At 35.0% G+C, this 25,220-nt stretch overlaps 1 protein-coding gene across 4 annotated transcripts in view; it reads left to right on the forward strand.

Annotated features, from left to right (window-relative positions):
- Window positions 1–25,220, forward strand: part of LOC121725404 (protein PFF0380w) — a 53,566-nt gene that overhangs the window by 12,968 nt on the left and 15,378 nt on the right. For 3 of the 4 annotated variants that reach the window (XM_042112336.1, XM_042112325.1, XM_042112357.1), the window contains exons 2-5: window positions 21,294–21,657; window positions 21,788–21,948; window positions 22,076–23,082; window positions 23,559–23,653. In XM_042112336.1, the coding sequence (XP_041968270.1) occupies window positions 21,300–21,657; window positions 21,788–21,948; window positions 22,076–23,082; window positions 23,559–23,653 (1,621 nt within the window). In that variant the 5' untranslated portion in view covers window positions 21,294–21,299. Of the gene's footprint in view, window positions 1–18,269; window positions 18,289–21,293; window positions 21,658–21,787; window positions 21,949–22,075; window positions 23,083–23,558; window positions 23,654–25,220 lie in introns of those variants that run through there. The other variant, XM_042112346.1, reaches the window with a different exon arrangement.

Below are 25,220 nucleotides of genomic sequence, written 5' to 3' on the forward strand. Positions count from 1 at the left end.
AAATTTTTGAAAATCGGTTAACAAACGGCGGAGTAATCGTTGAATATAAGAAAACGAACATAACACCTCCCCCATTTTGAAAGTCGGTTAAAATTGTAGCCTATGTGTTATTCTGATGTATAAGCTATATTATTGTAAAGTTTCATTAAAATCCGTTCAGTAGTTTTTGCGTGAAAGAGTAACAAACATCCATACATCCACACATCCATACATCCATACATCCAAACAAACTTTCGCCTGTATAATATTAGTAGGATGTCGTCTTTTGAATCTCTAAGAGAAAAATTTAAAGAAATAAGAATTCCGACCGTTGCATCTCAATACATTTTGGAAAATCTCTTATATGTTAGAAAAAACACAAATATTTTCAAAAAGAAAAGTGATAATCATAATGTAAATACTAGAAATAAGAACAAGTTAGCAATACCAATGTTCAGACTAGCCAAAATAAGCAAATCCTTTAAAGGCCAATGTATACGCCTATACAATAAAATCCCAGAAAATGTTCAATATCTACTTTTAGAGAAATTTAAAAAAGCAGTTAAAGAACGTTTGTGTGCTAAAGGTATGCTAAAGCCGTATAAAGTCAATGATTTCATCGAGGACAGCACACCTTGGGAATAGGGTGGCTCCATGCAGGTTACTTTTCTTTTATTTTTGTTACATAGCTGTAAGCCATAACTTTGTAATTTTCCATTTTTTTAGTAAAAAATGTTCTTCTCGGCGGGGTTGTTCCCGAACCGGTGGTAGGCAACGTAGTTTCTGCGTTCGACTTTCAAAAAGTGTATCATTTTGAATAAAAATATATTTTATTCATTATTTATTTATTAAAACGAAAGAACCCAAATTTTCTCTTATCTGACTCGGTTCAGTGGGCTTGGTTTTTCAATAAAATCATTAGAAGGTCACCCGGCGGCCGGCACCCATGTTGTGTAAAATATTAGGTCCTTGGTATACGTTGTGTAAAATATTAAATTAATAAGACACAATATATTTTACATCACGCAAATCTATAAGATACGACGTAGGATACGACCTATACGACCTGCAAATCTTCAAGAAGAGAGCGTGAGCGGGCTGTCAGAAATATCAAAGCACGCTAGCCCCGCCTACACACCATTCATACATTCCAAAATCGTGCCCCCCCGGGCATTGTGCTTTGCGCTGCTGCTAATAGTGAACAATATCGCGTTACTTAAAAATTAAATACAATACTAATATTTCCTATAGCCCTTATTTTATAAAGTGTGTGATTGTAATTAGTGCAAGTTATTTAATGATAGTAACACTTATTGATCAATAAGTGTAACAGATATTATAGTTAGTTGAAAAGACCAGAAAGACTCATAATTTCGAAAAATATAACCATAGAGTCAAGATAATTGAATCGTGTTTTCCGTTAGGCAAATCCTACTTCCTATAACTATCCTACTTCCTATCCTACTTCCTACTTAATATTATAAAGGCGAACGTTTGTTTGGATGTATAGATGTATGGATGTATGGATGTATGGATGTATGGATGTATGGATGTATGGATGTGTGGATGTATGGATGTTTGTTACTCTTTCACGGATTTTAATGAAACTTTACAAAAATATAGGCTATAGCTTATACATCAGAGTAACACATAGGCTACAATTTTAACCGATTTTCAAAATGGGGGAGGTGTTATGTTCGTTTTCTTATTAAAACGGAGGAAACATAAGAAATTACCAACTACTGAAGCAATTTTTATGGCAATATTAAGCACAGATATAGAGTAGACCAAGTGAAGGGAGTAGGGACATAAGCTATTTTTTATGGGAAAACTAGCTGACCCGGCGAACTTCGTACCACCTAACAGTCAATGAATGTCGTGTTACTTTTTAGCTGAACTAATTTAGGCTTTGATGAACGTAAAACAATGATACGAAATAATATATTTATATAGATAGAAACAAAAAAGTGATTAATAAATAATTTTCGAAAATTAATTTCTAAAACAAACAAATATAACAGTACCTGAACTTTGTAGACATTTTACAAAAAATAAATTTCTGAACGCACACATGATGTCTTCAAAAAAAAATAAAGTTGTGGCTTAAAGGTCTCAGCAACCAGGCCTTAAGCTCCAAAAAAAAAAATTGTTACACTATTTGACAGGATTGGACAATGAGTTTCTAAAATACTAGAGTAGCAATGTCTTACAAAAGATTCTCAGAAATGCGTAACCACTTTTTTGTTCAAAAGACAATGTCAAGTCATATATTCGTTATGTCATTATGTATGTGAGATATGCCTGCAGGCATCTTCGAAGTGGCAACGCGTTGCTACCGTAAACTTCCAATCTAGTTACGTTAGTATTTGTTGTCCAATCCCTATGGGATTGGACAACAAATGTTTGACATGTAATAAAGAAATCAGCATCTATTGAAATGATTAAGTATTCATTACACATATCAAGTTTTCATTGTTTTTAAGATGTATTCTGCTATTCGGGACGGAAACAAATCCAACAAATCAAAAACCATGGCAATCGGTCCAGCCGTTCTCGAGTTATAAGTGTTGTAACAAACACGACTTTCTTTTATATATATAGATGTACGGTTTCTGTAAAATTCCTAATTTACGCGGGCGAAGCCGCGCGGGACATCTAGTATCGTATAAATATACAATATTAGAAATAATAAAATATTAGAAAACACAGCATAATTTTACAACCCGCTTTTAAAAGGCCGATAACGCACCTGTAGCTCCATGGGCGTACCCAGGATTTTAGTTTCGAGAAGATGGTCGGTCTGCCTGCCTAGTATACGCCAACGAGATATCTCACTCTACATGTTTTCTTGATGTTTAATGGTTTGTCTCTTCATTTCTTTTGACCCTAGCATGGCAAACATTTTTACTCGCGTAGATCTATCATCGAAATAACACATTGTTACAGAGTTTTGTCGAGATAATGTCGAGATTTTGACATTATGAGACGAGTAGTTTTTAATTATCTCGAGAGTGAGATATCTCGTTGACATAATATGCTAGGCAGGCTGGTTTAATGAAACAAAAAATCATGAAAATTGACTTTCATTAATCTGACTGAAAATATAGTTTGCTCGTTTGCCTCTTATTTCATAAAAAAAGAGTACAGCAAATATGTATATTACATTTAAAAAAAGAAAAGAAAGACCTATAATATATTATAACTAGCTGTTCCGGTAAATGTTGTTTTGCCATAACATATAAATATTAGTTTACTATTCCCATAATAATTATTATTTTATTGAAGTAGGTAACTAAATAAGTATGTCACCACGTCCATCGCTATCCCGTCGCACAAACAATGGTCGCCGTCAGTCTCTAGTTGTAATAATTTATTATTATTTATTCAACAAATGCACTTATCAATATAAAAAGTAGATGCTGTCCGATTCTTTACCCTAGCCGATATGCTCGCTAAGATTCACGAAAATCGGTCGAGCCGTTTCAGAGGAGTTCAACCACGCACACCGTGAACGAGAATTGTATATAAGTATATTACATTTACATTTTTTTCTTTTGTATTCAAATTTAGTTGTAACACTTTGGAGTGGGCACCGTCTGGAGATTGGAGTGTCTACTTAGTTATGCGAAAATATTTTGCCGCCAGCCGTATTATGTATATTACATTCTCTATTATTTATAGCCCGTATTTTCTAGCATCTGCATCGGTATTACATTTTTATTGTGTTTGAAAAACATGTGGTTTCCTACTGCTTCGCTCATTCATTCCTATTTCCTAGGCACGTCGTACCTACAAAATAGAGAACTAGATGACGTCCGTAACTCGGTTGCGAAAAAAACCGTTTATAATAATAATAATCGTTTGATAAACAGCCTGCAAGAACAAACTGCTCATCACATACCCTGGGAGTGCGATCTCTGGCATGCGGAAAGAACCGATAAACAGCCTCCAATGTGTTTCTGGAGTCGTATATTACGATGAACTCGTAGGCAGCGCAAAGAATTTCCGTGCTTTCAAACGTTTTTGTCATAAATACTATATTGGAAACAATCGAACACAAGTTTGCCACTATAAAATATAAATGTCATTTTTATTAAGTTGGCATATTGTATTAAGTATAATTTAATTTTTTTCCGTGGTGCTTCTTCTTTGTTCGGACATCATTGTCATTACAATTTGGCTGTCTCCCGCTTTGCTTGGGGAGGGAAATTGGATATCTCCTACTCCTAAATTTCTTCTGATTAATTTCGTTGCGGGTCCCAAGACGTCTGTCTTGGGACCCGCAACGAAAACCGGCGTGAAACAGCGCTTGCGCTGTGTTTCGCCCAGTGAGTGAGTTTACCGGAGGCCCAATCCCCTATCCTATTCCCTTCCCTTCCCTACCCTCCCCTATTCCCTTCCCTTCCCTACCCTCCCCTATTACCCTATTCCCTCTTAAAAGGCCGGCAACGCACCTGCAGCTCCTCTGATGCTGCGAGTGTCCATGGGCGACGGAAGTTGCTTTCCATCAGGTGACCCGTTTGCTCGTTTGCCCCTTATTTAATAAAAAAAAAAAAGCTTTTATTATCATGCAAATTGTATAATATTGAGGTTATAACTTATTAGTTAGAATTTTTAAGGGGAAATTTATTTTCTACTTTTTAAAGTATTTAAATATAAAAGCTTTTTTTCAAAAAGTTTTTGACTATAATTTATATTTTGTTTTTTAGTTAAATCTCTGACTAGATTTCTTAGGTCTCCTTTTTTTTATTAAGTTTTTAAGAAATCGTACTTAATTTTACGACTAAAAAATTAAATGTCACTTAACTGATTCAACCAGGCATTTTCTAATGCGCGAAGGGTTTTGACTTGACACGACACGATACGACACGACACGTCACGACACGTCACGTCACGACACGACACGACACGACCCGACCCGACCCGACCCGACCCGACCCGACCCGACCCGACCCGACCCGACCCGACCCGACCCGACCCGACCCGACCCGACCCGACCCGACCCGACCCGACCCGACCCGACCCGACCCGACCCGACCCGACCCGACCCGACCCGACCCGACCCGACCCGACCCGACCCGACCCGACCCGACCCGACCCGACCCGACCCGACACGACACGACACGGCACGACAGGACACGACCCGACCTGACCCGACCCGACCCGACCCGACCCGACCCGACCCGACACGACACGACACGACACGACACGGCACGACAGGACACGACATGACTTTTCAATTTACTCTCAATAAGCCTTTTTGTTTGATACCCACATTGCAGAAGTGCTTTAAAAATAACTATATCCCCCTTATCTTAGATGAGCCGCCATATTGGATGTAGAATGACATTACATTCGTTTCCGAGTTACTCTTAATGAGCTCTTTCATTTAATACCCATATTGCAGAAGTGCATTAAAATAACTATATCCCCCTACCTTGAATGACACGCCATATTGGATGTAGAATGACATAACATTCGTTTCCAAGTTACTCTCAATGAGCCCTTTCATTTGATACCCATATTGCAGAGGTGCCTTAAAAATAACTATACCTTTATCTTGGATGAGCCGCCATATTGGATGTAGTATGACATTACATTCGTTTTCAAGTTACTCCCAAAAAGCCCTTTCATTTAATATCCATATTGTAGAACTGCATAGAAAATAACTATTTCGCCATCTTGGATGGTCGGCCATATTGGATTTAGAGTGATATACAATATCATGTATTGTCATCAAACTAAACGTGCCTGCAAAATTTCAGCTCGATCGGTTAAATATATCTACTCCAAAATTGAGTTCCAAGAATTCACCCGAACATACATACTTACCTACATACAGAGCAAGTTAAATAAAAGCTTTTAAAATCAGCCGTGATACCGATTCATAACATGGGAAGAAAGGATAATGTATCAAATTATCGCCCAATAGCCATACAAACTTCTTTCTCTAAAATCTTCGAGCGTGTGATTAATAAACGACTCGTTGAATATCTTGAATCGAAACATCTGTTGGCAGAGACGCAATTTGGGTTTAGGAAGAATAGGTCAACTGATGAAGTTGTCCATAACTTTATACAAAATGTGGCAAAAAAATTGGACAGCAACAAAAAAGTATTAACAATATTTCTAGATCTGAAAAAAGTCTTTGATACCGTGTCTCTGAAAATCTTGATAGACAAATTGGAAAAACTAGGAATTCGTGGAAAACAGCTGGATTTATTTATATACTACTAAACAAATCGTTCGCAATATGTTAGAATTGGAAAATGCGTCAGTACTGAACAAAAACTTGACTACGGTATTCCACAAGGTAGTATAACAGGCCCTACTCTATTTTTGTGCTACATAAATGATTTATGTAAACTCAATTTAGATAACTGTACGATCACATCATACGCGGACGATACTGCTCTTACTTTCACGGGTGATACATGGAAAGAGGTCTTTCAGTCTCTCAATGGCTGGCCCTAAATAGTTTGACATTAAACGTAGATAAAACGAAATATATGTGTTTTTCAATGCGCAGATTAAAATTGCCTTCACACTTTTTTAGGTGTGAAGGCAATTTTAATCTGCAATAATAAAAAAATACAATTTTTTGTATGTCCATAAATGCTCGTACTTGAAGTCCTCGTCCTGCCAATGCCCCGAAATAAATAAAACATCAAATATAAAATATCTCGGTGTGACTATTGACTCTAACCTATCATTTACTGAACACATTCATAATATATCTCAAAGGCTTAGAAAATTAATTTTCGTATTTAAACAATTGAGGCAAATCACAACAGAAAATACTATAAAGAAAGTATATGTTGCCCTAGCACAAACAGTTTTATCTTACTGTATAACAACTTGGGGAGGAAAGGCAAAAACCAAACTGCTAGAGCTGGAAAGAACACAGAGACTTCTTCTTAAGATATGACTTTTTAAGCCGAGACTCTATCTAACTGTTGACTTGTATCGGACTGCCAAGGTCCTTACTGTCAGACAGTTGTTCGTCCTGTCTGCGATTACAAAACAACACTCCCTTGTATGTTACACTCCAGTACCGGTTACTAGAAGACAATACAAAATTTTTAACCCCGAAAGGACCCGCACATCTTTTGCTCACAGATTCTTCTATTAATTGGGTAAAACTCTGTATAATCAAGCAAATAAAATTTTGAACATCTATCCTCAAACAAAAAGAAATTGCAAACAAACTGTAACACAATGGCTCTTAAACCTTGATTATAATGAAACTGAAAATCTAATTAATTCAAATAATAACTAACGTAATTTAATCTCTAAATGTACAAATTTTTCAACATACATAATATCCTGATAAAATAAAAGAAAAATATTATATTATAAACGTTTTTAATACACACATACACTCTCAAACACACACACATACACACACACATATACACACACACTCACACACAGACGCATGCTTAATACTAATAAAATATAAACTATTATAATTTATAACATATTACAAGTTTTAGAAATGTTAAATGTATATTGAATATTAATATTATGTACTTATACTAGGGATGGAGGCCTGCGATTTTCATGAAATTTAGTACATAGGGCGTTTCGGGGGCGATAAATCGATCTAGCTAGGAATCATTTTTAGAAAATGTCATTTTATTCGTGTTTTATCGAATACCTAGCAAAGCTCGGTCAAATAGCTAGTTATAATTTATATGAGTTTCTTTTACAAAATCATTGCTATATACCTATTTCACTCAATTTATAGGAGTATAATGAGCAGAAAGCCAGCAGTCATTGTATCAGAAATCAGGCTAATACTCCATTATAATGCCTATCAAAGTTGAGCGCAGGGATTAATAATGTTAAACTAGGCCGTCTGGGTAAAAGTTACCCAAGCTGGGAGACTAATTAATTTATCCTGATAGGTGATACTAATCCTGTGGCTGGCAGATCTAGGACGTGTTGAGAAGGGACGAACTGGTATTTGTAAGCTTGTAAGGTATATTAAGCCACCAAAGTAAACAAAACACATGGAATCTCTTACCACATGTCTTGATTGCAATAAATACCTCGATTATTTACATTTTCAATTATTTTTTCGAACAATCTGGAAAAATCGAATTTTCGTCATAGCTCAGACGAAGAAAGAGGCAGCGATACGATTCGACGTTTGAAAATAGAACTGTCTCTTTTATGTAAATGGTTTTTCGTATCTTTTGTTTCACTTATCTGTCAAATTTGTCAATGTTTGCAATTTTGAATTTGAAAATTGTTCGGAAGAGATAAATCATGACTTAAAAACTTATTCCGCAAAACAAATGAACCGAGTTGGAGGCGAGCGAGAAATAAATCGTAACTATCTTATTGATGAATGAAGTCGTGACTTTTAAAGGTTTAATCTGATTCAGAGACGAGGTTTTCCTTTGATGATGGAAAGTAAGTTCTGTTAATGCCTGGAAAATACAGCTAGACCTCACGTTATATCGAAGATAGGTTTAATATAAAATTGCTTCAGGTACATACATAGTTTGAACTTTTTAGTGCTGGGCTTGTGACTTTATAAGTAGGAACATTCTAAGAATTCAGTAATGAATATTGATATTTTATTATAATGTAATTTGTTATTTCTAAAGGCTTTCTCAAAAGGTTTTAAATTCATTTTACGATTTTTAAAGCATGAATTCGTCTGAGAAAAACCTTTCTTTACAAATAATTCTTGAGAATTATTTGCGTGGGTAGTAAATACACAATATAAAGGGTTTCGTACTTAATATAAGTCGGGAAAAGTTTACGGCCAGAAATATGAGTTGCGGCGAAGAATAATACAAAGTCAAACAATATGGGGCGGATTCTCGCAAAAAATGTCGCCATCGTGTCTCTATATGAGGCTGATATTCAACAAAAGCCGCACAATACTGCACAGACCGACTAAAGTAGGCCAAGTTATTTCCTATAAAGACAGACTCTGAGTACAATTGTAGAATCTTAATTAGGTGCTATTTAATATAGTGCCCCTTTTGTTACAACTGCGCATTTAACCCTTTTCATCCGTTTAGGTAATTTTGTTTGTAATGTTATAAATTGCCTGTAGCTGAGGTTTAAAGTACCTACTCCAGAAAGTTTAACCCTGCAATTATTACTATAAGTTTATTTGTTAAGTTTCTTTGTTACGCTTTCACCTAAAAACTAATCAATCACACGTCGATCTACCGATCTACCTAATAGACCTACCTGTATATTCTGTGTCGCAGTGGGTATACTTTTGTTGGTTTGGGGTATAAAGATAATAATATTGTATTTACGTGGTTACGTAGGTATAGTCGTGGACAAATCTAGTTCTAGTATAAATCGTACAAGAAAGAATGGCTACGCCCTGCTACGAGAATTTCGTAGACGCCTACGAAATAGTCCTCACTGTCTTTACCAATACTACAAAGGCAAATAAGCTCTGAAACTGCTGAAACGATTTTATTGAAAATTAGTACAATTATTGTAGTACAGACTACGGGACGGTTGAGTAGTGAAATGTTCGATTCTTACGTACCATTTCGCACATACAAAGTTGCTAACACGCGCACATACAAAGGAGCTAACTAAAATAGAGAGTAACAGCCTCAGTAACAGCGGTTAATTACATTCGGTACCCGCCTCGCACTTGAATGTTCTTCCATTGTTTTTCTATGATTTTCTGGTGTAATGTAATTAAATTTTCATTATCATTTAAGCACTCGTACTCAATGGCGTGAAGAGGGCGGCGGGCGCGACGAACCGTGCGTCTATTTACGGCCCCTGTGGCCCATTTACTCAGTACTTTGCCTTTATTACAATAATGAATTTTGTTTAAGCGAGACATTTCCAAAGTCATTTGCCTATTACATTTTTCCTACACTTTTCTTTGATTTACTTTTCATTAATCTTTGAATTATCAACACAGTAGCTTTGCGGAAAAGAGTAGATAAGTGAATTGGTTTAGCTGAAGTAAGTAGTGGTAAAGTACACAAGTTTTAATACAATGCACTTAAACATAATTTCAAGGCAAAAAGAAGCAACATTTGCATAAAGGTTCAGGCAGCCTCCTTTGTGCTTCGTTGTTTTGTTTGGATGAGAGCGTTTTGATGGCTAAGCGCGTGTGTGGACGAACTCAGAAAGGTCTGAAAAAAAAATAAAAGCTTTAAGAGCAAAGAGTTCAACTTCCTTTTCAGGTCCCCAGGTTCCTATTTTTTTTGAAGCAGGTATAGCTTTCTGAATAGGAATTGAGCTAAAGTCGAACATTTTATATTAGCGGACCAAAACTAGGCAACGTTCAATCATACCAAATCCTTTTAAAGGTTTTTTTTATTGATTATTAATAATTATTATATATTACGCTGCTTGCCTTTATAGTCAATAACGTAGGAACCGAGCATTTTTTCGAACTTATCTATGTTCTTTACAAGGAATAAAAGTAGTTACAGTCATAGAAAACTTTATTAAAATAACTGCAGAGGTTGTAACGTAAAGAGATAATAGATAGACACAATATATTTTCGTTTTAGTATAATTAAAAGTAAGTTATAAAGTAGATTGTCTTTAGTGATCTAAATATAACTTGAATATAACAATGGAGAATGTTACCTAATTTTGATTATTAGCAGTCCACATTCTCTGTCAAAAATAAAGAATATTAGTGATTATTTTTCCGACCCAAATATCGACCAATAGAATTGCACCATTCGACGTCACGTGGTACAACCTACATGGTATTATACTGATAATTTTTTGAAAATTTTCTCTGGTAGTTGCTATATATAAAAGACAAACACGTCAAACTGACAGGTTGAATTCAATTGTGTCTCATGGTACAATTATATTGGCCGACATTTGGGACGAAAAAATAATCCCCCGAATACCATACGAGCTTCAAAATTTCTGGCATTTCCCTCAAGGTTCCCTGCAAACAAATAAAGTCGTCAAGTTTTTCAGGTTAAAAAATCTTCGCGCTCGTGATTTTTTAACCTGAAAAACTTGAATCCTTCATTTGTTTGCAACGAACCTATCGGGAAATATCCGATAATTTTGAAGCTCTTGTGGTATTATAAGTGAAAGAATTACTTGGATACGTTAATTAGTTTCCGATTGATAAGCAAAACAAGTTGTAACTATACGACGCGGGCGCCCGGTAACGGTGTGACGTCATAGCACAATTCCGCCGCGCGGGCCCCATACAATAAAAGTGATTTTTTGCTCTATCTCAATAACGGCAACAGGTAATAAATTATATTATGTGTAGTATATTTAATAATAATATTTAAAAAAAAAAATTAAGGGGGCAAATCCCATACAAAAATCACTGTGGTGGTGGTCCGACTCGCACTTGGCCGATTATTTATTTGTATTTTTTTACTAATCTCGCTCATGAATACGCATACCGTTATAGAGCAAAATAGGCAAAAAATTGTGATTTTTGTATGGGAGCCACCCTTAATTTTTTATTTTATTATAATATTATTATGAATTATTAAAGTATACATATAATTAAGGCTTTGGTGAAAATTTCAAGTGCCTACCTATTGCCGTTATTGACAAAGAGCAAAAAAAGCTAAAAAATCGCGTTTTATTTATTGATTGAAGAATCTATAATATATATAAAACTCAAAGGTGACTGACTGACTGATTGACATGGTGATTTATTAACGCACAGCCCAAACCACTGGACTGATCGGGCTGAAATTTGGCGTGCAGGTAGATGTTATAACGTAGGCATCCGCTAAGAAACGATGTTGAAAAATTCCAACCCCCAAGGGGTTCAAATAGGGTATGAAAGTTTGTATATGTGTGTAAACTTTGAATCCCTATAAAATCAAAACTACTGGGTATTTTTGACTGCAACAAAAACTAGTTTATTTGTATACACACAGGCTTTACTGTGATAAAATTTCAAGCAATTTGGCATACCTAGTAACATTCTCCATTACGTGTAAAGGTGAAAAGTTTATTTACACTTCAACGTTGTACAAAATACTACATGCCTACGTCTATGAGTGAATTGTTTTTATAATAATTATTGCTGTTTTACAAGATTTTATGTTCGAGGGAAACTTTTACTGAGAAAAGTTCTCGACAATATTTTTCTCATTATGATAGAAATTGAAGTAAAGTTTTCTAAAACATATACTTACTTATACTTATAGTATTTGTATCTACGAAATACGAAATCAAAAATTATATTAGCAGGATCTCTCGCTACTTTTAATTACTTATTTAATACTATTTTTGTTTCAAATAGGTAATTTTTTTCTTATTTTAAACAAAAATCTTTTACCGTAGGTTGCGAAACAAAACCCTGTTTACTGGCCAGTGCTCAAGAAGTCAGGTATCTGACATCAATTGTCATATTATAACATATATTGTATTGGTGTATTTAATGTGCATTTGTGAGAGAGAGATTTCTTTGGCTATAATTATAGCCCAACAAAGTCATAGACGTCAATCAACTGTCGATGGCGAATATTTCGGAACACTAGCAGCACACTGGGTTACATTTCAGAACGTACCCCGTACTCAACGTAATTTTCTTTTGCCATTTTCTATACACCCGGTAGATACAATGTCAAGTTAGTTGGTACTTGGTGTAATTGTGGCCGGGCGCCGAGTGCCACTCAATAAAGTACGATATTGGGTCAAACGCGTTTTCCAACATGAATAACAAGCTCGCTTCTAATACTGGAGAACTGAGGTACTCCCATTCATCCCTAACACAAAATACGTCGAGCGAATATTTTTAATTAATAGAATGATTTTACAAAATATATTTCTTACGTTTTCGATTGATAAAATTACATAACACAATTTTTGACTTATATGTAATGTTTACGTAGTGTTTACTTATATTTTTTCGTGCCAATCGACCCTAAACTTGTAAGTGAGGAACTTGTAAGGTTGCCGTGAAAAGCTGATATCTTTAGGCAGGTGGATAGTAGATATTATTAGCTTACACGCAGTATAAGCCAATATTTAGCTGCTAAACCTTTTTAGGGGCTTGAAGATAAATTATTATAAAAACAACCACGTTTCTGTTCGTCACGCGCACCTAATTGCCTCATACTTATTAAGAGCGCATATGACCCTAACTTGACTACATACTTTAACCTAGATCTCAAAATCTGTAAGGTCTAGAAAACTGATTTTTTGACACAAGTAACTTCAGTTCATGAATATTAAATGCTTAAGACGAAAACACGATTACTCAAAAAATCTCGATAGTTTCTTTTTTCCAAAAAACCTTGTTTAAGACACATTTTTGCTTGGATCTTCGAAGTTTGCTGTATTTTCTTTAATATTTTTTAATATCTAAAAAGGTATTGATAAAACCTAAATTTGCTCAAAACACTTTTTTCATAATCATTATAGTTCGCCTTTTATTCAAGTAAAACTCACTCGGCGATGATTCCGCGCCGTCCTTTTTCACCTGGCATATGAAAGACGGGCGTGAGTGTGAAGAGAGAAGGACGATGATGGATTTTTAAAGTCAGGTGAGCTCTTAACTTTTTAGGCCTGCCGCCTGCTTAATTGTGACAGTTTTAAAATTCTCCTTACACAACTCAGTACTTGGTTAATTGCATTTTTAAATTTAAAGGGATGTTGAATATCAAGCTGGAAGTATTAAGTCTTAGAGCTAATACAAAACTACTTAAATTAGGACTTTTAAAAATAGTAGGTACCCTAGTCATGTAGTACCTTAATAATACCTTCCTCTTACACGAGTACATTTTAATATTTACAGCGCGGCGGTAAGACTAGGAACAATTGAAACAAATAATAAATGTACAGGCTTCGCCATTCGGGTTCTACTTACCTGAAGGAGAGTTAAAAATTCAAGCTTCTTACGCACTCTGAAAATAAATGTGATTTATATTTGTTTTCGCTCCAGCTAATAAAATCCGAGAAAGTAATAAACACAGTTAAGGAGTGAGCACACTGAGACGGGCCGTGCCGGGGCTCAGCGTGCCGGGGCTCATCGCAATAATCCGCCTCCATACAATTTGTATGGAAGCGGAAATCCGCTGCGCCCCGACACAGTGTGCGATACGCGCATCCGCTTCCATACAAATTGTATGGAGGCGGACTTTTGCGAATTGCGATGAGCCCCGGCACGCTGAGCCCCGGCACGGCCCGTCTCAGTGTGCTCACTCCTTTATGCTCCATAGAATTAAAATCAAAACATTACTCAGCGTTTCCCCAGAGACTGAGAATTGTTAAGTAACATTTATCATTCCATTTGTCAAGGCGTATGCAGATACTCAAGCTTTAAGTAACTTATATTTTAAAGTCGCGAAGGGATTTTTATATTACTTTATTTATTAAATACGAGCTTTTGCCCGCGGCTTCACTCGCGTTAAGAAGTATTATTATATATAAACTTTCATCCCCTATTTGAACCCCTTGGGGTTGGAATTTCTCAAAATCCTTTCTTAGCGGATGCCTACGTCATAACATCTACCTGCATGCCAAATTTCAGCCCGATCCGTCCAGTGGTTTGGGCTGTGCGTTGATAGATCACCATGTCAGTCAGTCACCTTTGAGTTTTATATATATGGATAGATTGGAAAGGCTCTTTATAAAAAAAAACTGTATCCTGTGCTAATCGTATACCTACTATATTTTGCTGTCATAATAAGTATCCTAATACCTATGTCCTTCCCCGTGGTCTACTCTATGTCCAATATCATCAAAATCAACCTAATAGTTTAGTAGGATTTTAAATGCGAACAAACAAAGTTTTCTTACTTTGTGTAGATTTCACATAGAAAATAATATAATATACTAGCTGTTACCCGCGACTTTGTCCGCGTCAACATCCCACTAACAGCAAAGTTATCCACTATCAAATATAAAAAGTAAAATTTATCCTTTTCTTTTTTTGAAGTCGAATAAAAAAGTAGCCTAAGTTACTCCTTACTACATAAGCTATCTGCCAAATAAGTCCCGTCAAAATCGCTCCAGCCATTTCAGATATTAGCCGGAACAAACAGACAGACATACAGACAGACAAATTTTTTTTTTAATGTTGTTTTGGTGTATGTACCCCATGTAGATTCATATGCATGTTGTAAAAAACGGTTCTTTTAATGTTACAAACAGACACTCCAATTTTATTTAGATGTATAGATGTATACATAAGGTCGCTGGTCGGATACTAATTATATTATTATTTACTATTTTAATATGTTAGAACTTTTTTTTCGTGCTTCGTGCGTTAATGCTTAAATTACGCATATCCCCGGGGCCTGGGGAGGACCACCGAGGTATGTGGGACTCCTCGGGCGGACGGAAGACGCACCCGGGACTACCCACTAAAACCACAACGGTGTTCCTGCTCCTGAAGGTGGGACTACATGAAACGCGAGATACACGACCGCAGCCAAGTTATTATTATGTTAGAACCTAGTTTGCCCTGTATTATCAATTTATCATACATCGCAACTGATCTTTACCATATAATATTAAGCTGATAAGCGATTACTAAGAAACATTAACTCTACTTAATATTTTATTACGCGTAGCTCGTATAGGTAATAGGGGTAATAAAACAGTGACCGGTTACAGTAATACCTAACCACTAAGCCACGGCCCACGGGCGCCAATCCTAGTCAAATATTTAAATTTTTTAATTTATATTTAAATTTAAAACGCGTTAAATTTTTTGACAGTCAGTAGATGTATTAACGTCAAAGTATTCAATAGAAATTATTTTCTTTCGAACGAATTAGTGAATGATCTTAATCGTATTAAGATGAAATCAGCATACGTACAATCTGGATGAAATGGACCAAAATAGTATATATTTTTTTGTGACAAAGAGAAAAAAAATACGTGAGATTTGACTCGACCCCCTCTCCCCATAAAACACCTCGCGTAATTTGTGGTCACCCCCTAAGCTATTGCATAGTTCATATCGCGAGCTTTAAGCGCGGCGACCGCATCAAGAAAACCCAACGTGGGGGATATGATCCGACCGGCACGGCGCAGCGCGGCGCGGCGCGGCGGTGCGGCGTTGATGTTCGGTGTTTGTGTACGTACGACTAGACGTATGCGAAGTAGAAAAAGGCGTAAGTTGATAAAAAATGCTATAATGCAATAGCTTTGTTAGCGCGTCAGTACCCAAATGCCACATTATTTTTTTTCTTACAAAAATACTTGCATTGTAAAACTTTGTAAAATTATGAGAAGTTAACTGGGCTACTGAGCGTTCGTGTACTTGAGCTGCTCGACAATGTAGTGGCCATTATATGGGAGAAAGGGCGAGGGCAGGCCTTAGGTCACGCTACCGCCGCGCCCGCCGCCCGCCCAGTGCCCAGCGCCCTGCAATAACGAGATATAAATAAACATTATACAGTAAGAGGATTATCATTCTAAATGAATCGTTAGAAAGTAATTGGATTATGTTTATGTAACGTTATGAAATGACTTACGTTTAGAGAGCATGGATTACTGGAAATTGTTCGATAAATATTTAACAGTTTTCTCGGATATATAAGACTAAGTACAAATGGTCAATCGCACGTATCGTGGGGAGAGAGGGCAGCGGTGTATGAAATATGACATATTGGAAAAATGCTGTTGTATATAATTTTATATATACTTACTCAATAACAATGAAAATATCTTTTGTAATATCGCTTTGAGGCTAAGATATAACATCTAAATGATTGTTTTCAATATACTGACTGCCGGGGGGAATTGGGGAAATCGAGGGGGCTGGTTCGCTTTTACAGCCGATAGACTGCCAAAGCGTTTTATTGTTCAATTTGTGCTACGTCACTGCCTCGCCTGCGACCGCGGCGCGCCCGCCTCGGCTACGACAATATAAAACTAAATATTTACAAAATAATATCGTAACGTTCGTAAATGTACATATTTTGTTGTATCCCAAATCGGCATTGTTATTTAGGTTAAAAATAACGTCGGAATAAAAATCATGAGCTATCTGCATTTCATACAAATAAAACTATGGTTGCAGAAATTGCTGAGCCCTACACTCAGTACAAATCTAGTCTGAAAAATTACTTTTTCATCATTTTAAATGACTGTTTTAAAGTAGTTAAACTCATTTTTAACATCTACATAAAGTTTAAACGTAAAGTTTTTGAGGATGGAAACTATTTTTACGAGTGTCTCTTGACACCTATTGACACCTTTTAGTGTGGAGTATAAAATTAAAATTCAGTGAGAGCTCGCTGCAAAAGAACTGGGGTGGCTCGAGACGTGTCTTCTGCTCTACAATTTTTATAAAACTTGAGAGTTTACGAGCTTAAAGGATTTAGATAAATTCTTTGAATTTTGTAGCTATTAGTTGGTACTTACAGATGCTTTGTTTCGTCGATAAAATATGCTTTTAAAGTAAGTATTACCAATGCCGATGATATTATCTATATTTCTTTGTTACATTGCCTATGTGGCTCGGAAGAAAGGACATCAGGTATTCTGGTCTGGTCTGGTCTGGAAATAAATAAATGTGCGAGCAGAACTAAGAATATTTCCAATAGCTAGGCTATATTTTTTACCTTAAACTAATTCTATGAATTTAACACTGTTACTACACGTTTTTGAGGTAGTTTTTTAAGTTTTCGTACGTAGGTAACTCATAATGATAATAATTTATAGTACCTAATATAAAAAAATGCAGTTACAGAATGAAGTGCATATAGTTTTGAAGTTCTTAATATGGCCTAGCTATTTTAAATAATCCTAGGTCTGGCCGCGCAGCTTTTTTTAGACCAACGTTGTATGGAAATTGCCTGATCTAGGGACATACGAGTACTTATTTATTATTTATTTACGTAATACCAAAGGGGATTATACAAATTAATCACAACAAAGTGTTTGTATTAATTTGGTAAATGCGAGGATGGCGGTTTACTCCGCGCCTAATTGAACAACTTTAAACAATGTCTGCTGCTGTAACTAACAGCTGTAAACCAGAATTGCTTTATTTGGGGCCCTTCGGTAATTGGGTAGCGAATAATCTAATAAGGCTCAAGTTTCTAGTCTGTTCTTACAAATTCCTCTAGTTTGTTAAGTTATTTGACACAGCCCCAGCTCTTAAAGGAAATTGGGTACCTACAGTTCAAAAATGTATTGAAGCAATTTTAAAGTAATATTTAGGTAGGTATGCTATATGTTAAGCTGAATGAAATCAGGACGACAAATGTAGGGTACCTACGGCTAGGCACAAAAAATCAATCCGCTGGCAACATGCCATAATATTTCCGACAGTTCTACTTTATGACTACTTACGAAGTTTTTGCCTACGGATCACTTCATTTTCGGTCACTTTTGTGCCAGGTAGTGGTAATAATTTTTGTAATTGTGCTAAAAACCACAGAGCCAGGGCTCTCTACTAGGCTCTAAGCTAGGAAAGGATATAGATAGATAGTGTATTTATATTTTATACTAATTAATATAAGATTTTTGTGCAAAATTATATAAATATCAGTGAGCTGCTTTGTTAAACTACAATTTTTGCAAAGTTATTAGTACCTAAGTACTTAATTATAATTGTAACTCAATTGTTATCGTTCGAAAACTCTAGGATACCTAGGTAGTTCAAACTCTCGCTAATGAGTAGTTCGGCGAAGTTATTATTTGCCTTGATGGTTTGATGTAGTACAGTGGTCCCCGACCTTTTTTTCATGCGGGCCAGTGGCCACAAACGTCCCAACCAGCAAAAAGTGGTTTTTAATTTTTATACAATCTAGGAGTAAATTCCATAGGACTAAAAGAGACTTTTATCTACATATAAGTCCGGTAAAGGGCCCACTTTATAAGTAAAAATTTACTTATATCGTGTTTATAATGGACCACTTCAATGCCGTTTACGCCTATAATATTTCTCCTATAATAGAATTACGTGAGTGAAATTAATCCTGCAAATGCCAATGTAAGTAAATTATAGGAAAAAGTGAGATAAATACAAGCCTCGCAATACCAATACGTAGCAGCGCTGAAAGACCAACATTTTCTTTCACTTTTGTATGGGGAAACTCGTGACGTTCGAACCCTTACCCATGCAAAAGTGAAAAAAATTTTTCGTCTTTCAGAGCTGCTACTTTCACAGTGAACTCTCTACAAGGAACACGCACACGCCCTAAAGTATTATCACTTATTTTTGTTACACACTGTATAATATAACAAGTTCTTAGATTTAAGTTATAATTCTTTTCGTTGAAAGCAATCGTTGTATGACCTTGGAGCTAACCTAAACCACCATAATAACATTATGGTAGCTTAATATCGATTTCTTGAACGCTACGTCCTCTAAGCTCGTATACATTATCGAAACCGTAAGATAACTTCGTAGATTTTGTTTTAAGAACTGAAATATGAAGTATTAATATTGTGACCACTAATAATGATGATCTTTGTATTTGATGATGATGGATGATCATCAAGCTATAGGTCGACCCGAAGAAGTAAGATCTTGTAGTGCTTTTCTTACAATAATTCATACATAATATTAGAGGTACTTATTAATTAAAACAAACGCTTATAGTCAGGGTCTATCTCTTTTAGCTTTCTACCACTTTCGAAATTTTTCGCAGATAAAAATGTTATTCGTCTTATCAAAATGAAGCTACTCACAAAAAATTTGCTTGATAGTAATAAAAAAAAATTGTTCTAGGGAACCCTAACTATTAGCTGTTCTAAGTAATATCTTGAAACAAGTATTTCCTTTTTCATACCTTTAATACTTTTATAAATAAAAAATCGTACGACTATCCGTCTGTTTGTCTGTCTGTCAGTTTAATATTATTATACCTACTTTCTCTTTCACAAACCTTTGAATGTAAGATAGAGTCGTTGCTTGATTATGATTATTATGTCTTATAAGCACCAGAGTGTGTCGGTGTAAATTATACATCGGCACTACAAATCAATGCTACGAAAATGATTCTTTGTCATCTTATTGTGTGCTCTATTGTATTAAAAATTTCCTCACTATTAAATTTCTCTTTGTAATATGAATTTCTAATATGGATTGCTTTATTGTTATAATAATACTAGATGTCCCGCGCGGCTTCGCCCGCGTAAATTAGAAATTTTACAGAATCCGTAGGTACATTTTCCCATAAAAAATATTTGCCCCGTTTTTCCCACATTTTCCTGAGTTTCTTCTGTCGTATTAGTCTTAGAGTTATAATATAATATAACCTTCTCGATAAATGATGAGTCTTACTCGATAATTGATCTATCTAACACTGAGATAAGTTTTTAAATCGGATCTGTAGTTTCTGAGATTGACGCGTTCAAGCAAACATACTCTTCAGGTTTATAATATTAGGTAGATATAGATTTTTTTTAATTATCGCTTGACAAACTCGAGTCTCGATCTAAAAGACTATGAAATGGTATAATATGGTAGTGATGATGATGATGATGATGATGAAGAATGTAATTTGCATAGTAGCATATGCTTTCTGTTCTTAAAACAACGCCGAAACTCCCAAACTTGTATCTATAAAGAATCAGGAATTCTCTCAGCACCTTCCGAACCACGGTATACCAGGTATATCTCGGTGCAAAATCTTACTTGTCGGTAGCATATGCTTAGAATACTTCTCACGAAACCGAAGTCACCATATGTTTCCCTTTAAGTTTTGAGGAGTTCCCTCGATTACTTATGGATCATTCATCAGATCACCACTTTTCTGAATATAATACCAAATTGGGATGATACCCTATATACCAAAAGAAAAATTTTGAAAATCGGTTAACAAACGGCGGAGTAATCGTTGAATATAAGAAAACGAACATAACACCTCCCCCATTTTGAAAGTCGGTTAAAATTGTAGCCTATGTGTTATTTATTTAATATTTTAATCAGCACATGAATTGAATAACAAAATTTTTTTCAAATTAATCGTAGCAACATCTGTCAGGACAAACTAAAATTGAAATAGAATAATATTGAATGCGATGATAGCGCCGTCCGCCGGATCTAATGTAAAACATTCCAAAATCAACAACTCCTTATAAATAAGAAATTAATTGAAAAAACATTTTCCAGTAGACCAAACTGTAAATCTAAACCATTCTCGAATCTCCACGAACACACACAAAAAATTTCATCAAAATTGGTCCAGTCGTTTAGGAGGAGTTCAGTCACATACACACGCACACAAGAAATATATATATTAAGATAATATGACGTAGGTACTACAATCCTTATTAAAAAAGTAATTACAAACCTTCACTCGAAAAGAGAGTTCAAGGTCGAACGAGTTGTAATCATTTAGGTATGTTTAAAATGTTCGAATTGCTATAACTCTATATATTTTTTTTGTTTCCAGATAAACATGAAGATTCCACATGCGAGTATAAATGGTAATGAAACAAAGTACAAGGAAAACACCACGGACTTCGAGCTAAGCAACAGTGGTAGAAATGAAAATGACAATCTAAACACAAATAACGACAATGATTATGTTGCATATAAAAATTATAAAAATAAATTACCACTAACTCAAGAAAATAAAAATAATGAAATCACAAGCATTATTGAGTATTGTGATACTACGCAAAGTTCCGATGAAAAACTTGTTTGTAATCAGCAGTATAGAATCAATGTAATTAATAAAAACAATAAAAGAAATAGTGATGAAAATTTTACAGTAAAAGAAAACGATAACAAAAGTTTACCTATAAAGTTGCAGGGTAAGTATTACTTTAGTCATAGAAACTAGCTTTAATTTTTTATTAGAAATTAAGTAATACATACATCTATTCTGCGGTAATACGCTGATTGAATAATAATAATTCAACGACATATTATATTTGTTTTCAGATAAGTACATTACATATGGCGCAAAAGTAGCTGGTAGAGAAGAAACAGCTCTAATATCACCAAGTACTGATGAAATGTCACAGAAAAGTTTAAATTCTGTTACCCGAGGAATAGTTAATCCTAACTATCCGGGATTTCAACACTTAGCTCACACGTTACAGGTACTTACATAAAAAAATTAAAGAGTTTTTGCATTATCTTTATAATAATTTTGGAAGCTTTGCATTATAAAACATATTTAGTATTTTTTAATCGTAACATAACCTTAATGAAATATTGCTTATTCAGAACTTTTCTGCAAATATAGAACACTTTGATCAATCAGAAAACGATATGACGGATGACGACATAGATGCAGACATTATGGATCCTCATAATAAAAATACCGAAGAACTATCTACAGTAATAAATGGAAATGAGGAAATAATGAGTATAGACATGGATAACATAATTCCCAATGAAAAAATTGCTGATAACAGTAGCAGTAGTACGGACATTTTTGACCAAATGCCAGATCTTTTAAAAACAATTAATAAAAACAACAATAATGATGTTTTGAATGACTGTACAACAACTGATATTGAGAATAATTTTAATACAAAGGATATAATAGGTGATTTCAATAAAGAAATTGAAGACGAAATTAGAACACTTTTGAACTATAACATAAACATAGAAGATGATTTACAAGAACTCAGAAAAGACATTAAGGAAACTTTTGCTAAGCCCATCGAAAATACAATCAATAATATTAGCGATGTTGTTAACGATGTGATAAAGAAATTGGTGGAAAACCAAGAAGGAGATAAATATGAAGCCTTATCGATTCCGGAAAGTACAGACGAAATGAAAAGTAATGACGAAGATACAGTTATGAGAGAAGAAAACGAAAGTAATACAAAAACTGAGAAAAATGTAGCAAGGCCTAGTTTTTTACTGATAGATAATCATATGTCTGCAAGTATATCAGATGCGATTTTATCTGACGGAAAAGAAGAAATTAATATTCAAGAATATAACACTGACGCACTTAGTCATAATGTAGAAAATACAATAAAACAGTTAAGTACAGAACTAAGAAAAATAATACCAAAGCTAAATGAAATGCGTGACCGTGACAAACTTTGGACCGAAAACAAAAGAGGAAATTCAGTACTGACTGATGGAAATTTTAACAATATACTAACTCTAAGCAGAAATGAACCACGCAGATGTCGATTAAGCTTGCACCAGGCGAGTGGCCGTCTAATACAAGACAACATTACTCTGAGTCAAAAAGTAGGAAAGCTTCGAAAGTGAGTACTTTGAGCAATTTTTAAATATAGTTAACAGTATAGGTTCTTACATTTTTCTATGTAAGCAGCTAGTCCTACTTCTAAATTTAGTGTAAAGAATTCTTAGATGAAGTATTAATAACGTAATTGTTAACTAACGATTATCGTTAACAAGGAAATTTTGTTATTTTTAATGAGATGAAGTATTACTTTTGTGCAAATTTTATTATTTTAATTTATTTATTTCATAACATATTAAGGATAAATATATAATAAGCACATTAACTAAGATACAGAGGACAATCTAAACACTAAAAAATACAATCTTACATATACAAATATATACAAACTTAAAGTATAAAGCTACAAAAAGAAAAATGTAATACTTCATATAAAATTCTTAAAAAAATAACAAAATTTCCTAATACTGATCAAGTTTAAAATAACAATTAGACATTGTGGTACAGATATCTGATTTATCTGTTATTGTTTTTCAGTGAATCAAGAGTTCGACAATCACTAGCTAAAAGTTTAAGCAAAGTTGAAAATAATTTATCCACTCGGCAAGATTATGATAAAGAATTTAACTATGGTGAGTTAATAGTTGGCAATTAGTTATTTAGGTACTACGTTCTTTTTATACTATAAGTTGCTGAATAAGAATATAACGAAAGGTACTAATAGACCGGGAGATGGTGACACAAAATACTTGGTCATTTATACAAGTACGGCGGTTCTTCAGGGGTCTAATTACGTAAAGGCAAAAAGGAAAATGATGGTTATAGCGCTCGCACCGGCGCTCGCACCGATTCGACTATCTAAAAATACAAGCATTTTTGTGGAACAAATCGTTCGACACTCGTTATATTTTATCCGACGCGTTCGATTAACGCCCACGCGATTGGGCCGTCGGTGCGAGCGCTATGACTATCATTTTCCTTTTTGCCTTTACGTAATTAGACCCCTGAAGAACCGCCATACTGGTACAAATGACCTAGTATTTTGTGTCACCACCTCCCGGTCTATAACTACTACTCAAAAGAAAACATATTTTATAATCGAATTAAATATTGTTATGCTAAATACTCACATACGGTTTTGCTCGATTTTTCGAGTTTTACTCCAAATCGAGTAATAATTACTGTGTGGACCGCAAAACTCACAGCTCGATGCGAGCCATCGAGCTGTGAGTTTTGCTATTTCTATTTCTTTCACCATTTGTTGGGTGCCAGAACACTACATTTTTGGTCCACTTTTCAGTGCCTCTTATTATGTGACCAATCCACTTCCATTTTAGTTTCCTAATTCTTGTTACTACATCCTCGATTTTTATACGTTTTCTAATTGTTTTGTTTCTTATTCTGTCGGCCTTCCTTATGTTAAGCATGCTTCGTTCAGGCAGGTTCTCAGTTTATTATTTTGTTCTTTGATATCATCCATATGTTAGGACTGGGAGTATGCATGTATTGTATAGTTTAGTTTCTACGTTCATCTTTGTTTCGTTATTCTTCATTATCTCCTTGAACCCCCAGTAGCATTTTCAGTCGTATCTTCATGAAAGCGGTTCCCATGTTTATGGCTAACTGATCCCATATATTCGGGCAAAAAGTCTAAGTGCGGATTAAGTAAATTACATATTATAACATTCCTTTTTAAGGACACAGTCCAACATCAGTTTTATTTTTGGCGAAAGTCACGGATTTCTTGTGACCGAGATCATTCATTGTCACATCAATAAAAGCATCCCCTGCTTGTTTTTCAGAATGATTACGAGTAAGTTGATGTAAAACCTGAATCTTCGATCAGCTTTCTTATGCCCTACCTACGAATAAGATTTGATTTTGACTTTGATTTTCGCCTAATTAAGATTTGGAAACTTGCTAGGGAAATTGTAATGCAGGGGGTGAGCCAAAATCTTTTCGTTTTCGCTTCGTTATAGAATCGCCGATGAAAATGTATGGAATTGACATAAGCGTTCGTTAATATGACGTTGACGTTCGACTCGTCTTATGTCAATTCCATACATTTTGATCGGCGATTCCATAACGAAGCGACAACGAAAAGATTTTGGCTAAATGGCCAGGACTATCTTTGTTCAAGTGTTTTACGAAAATATTTAAAAAGTATGTCCCAATACGAGTGACTCCGTGATGGCCAGA

Source organism: Aricia agestis, chromosome 1 (genome assembly GCF_905147365.1).
Source record: "Aricia agestis chromosome 1, ilAriAges1.1, whole genome shotgun sequence".
NCBI lineage: Eukaryota > Metazoa > Arthropoda > Insecta > Lepidoptera > Lycaenidae > Aricia > Aricia agestis.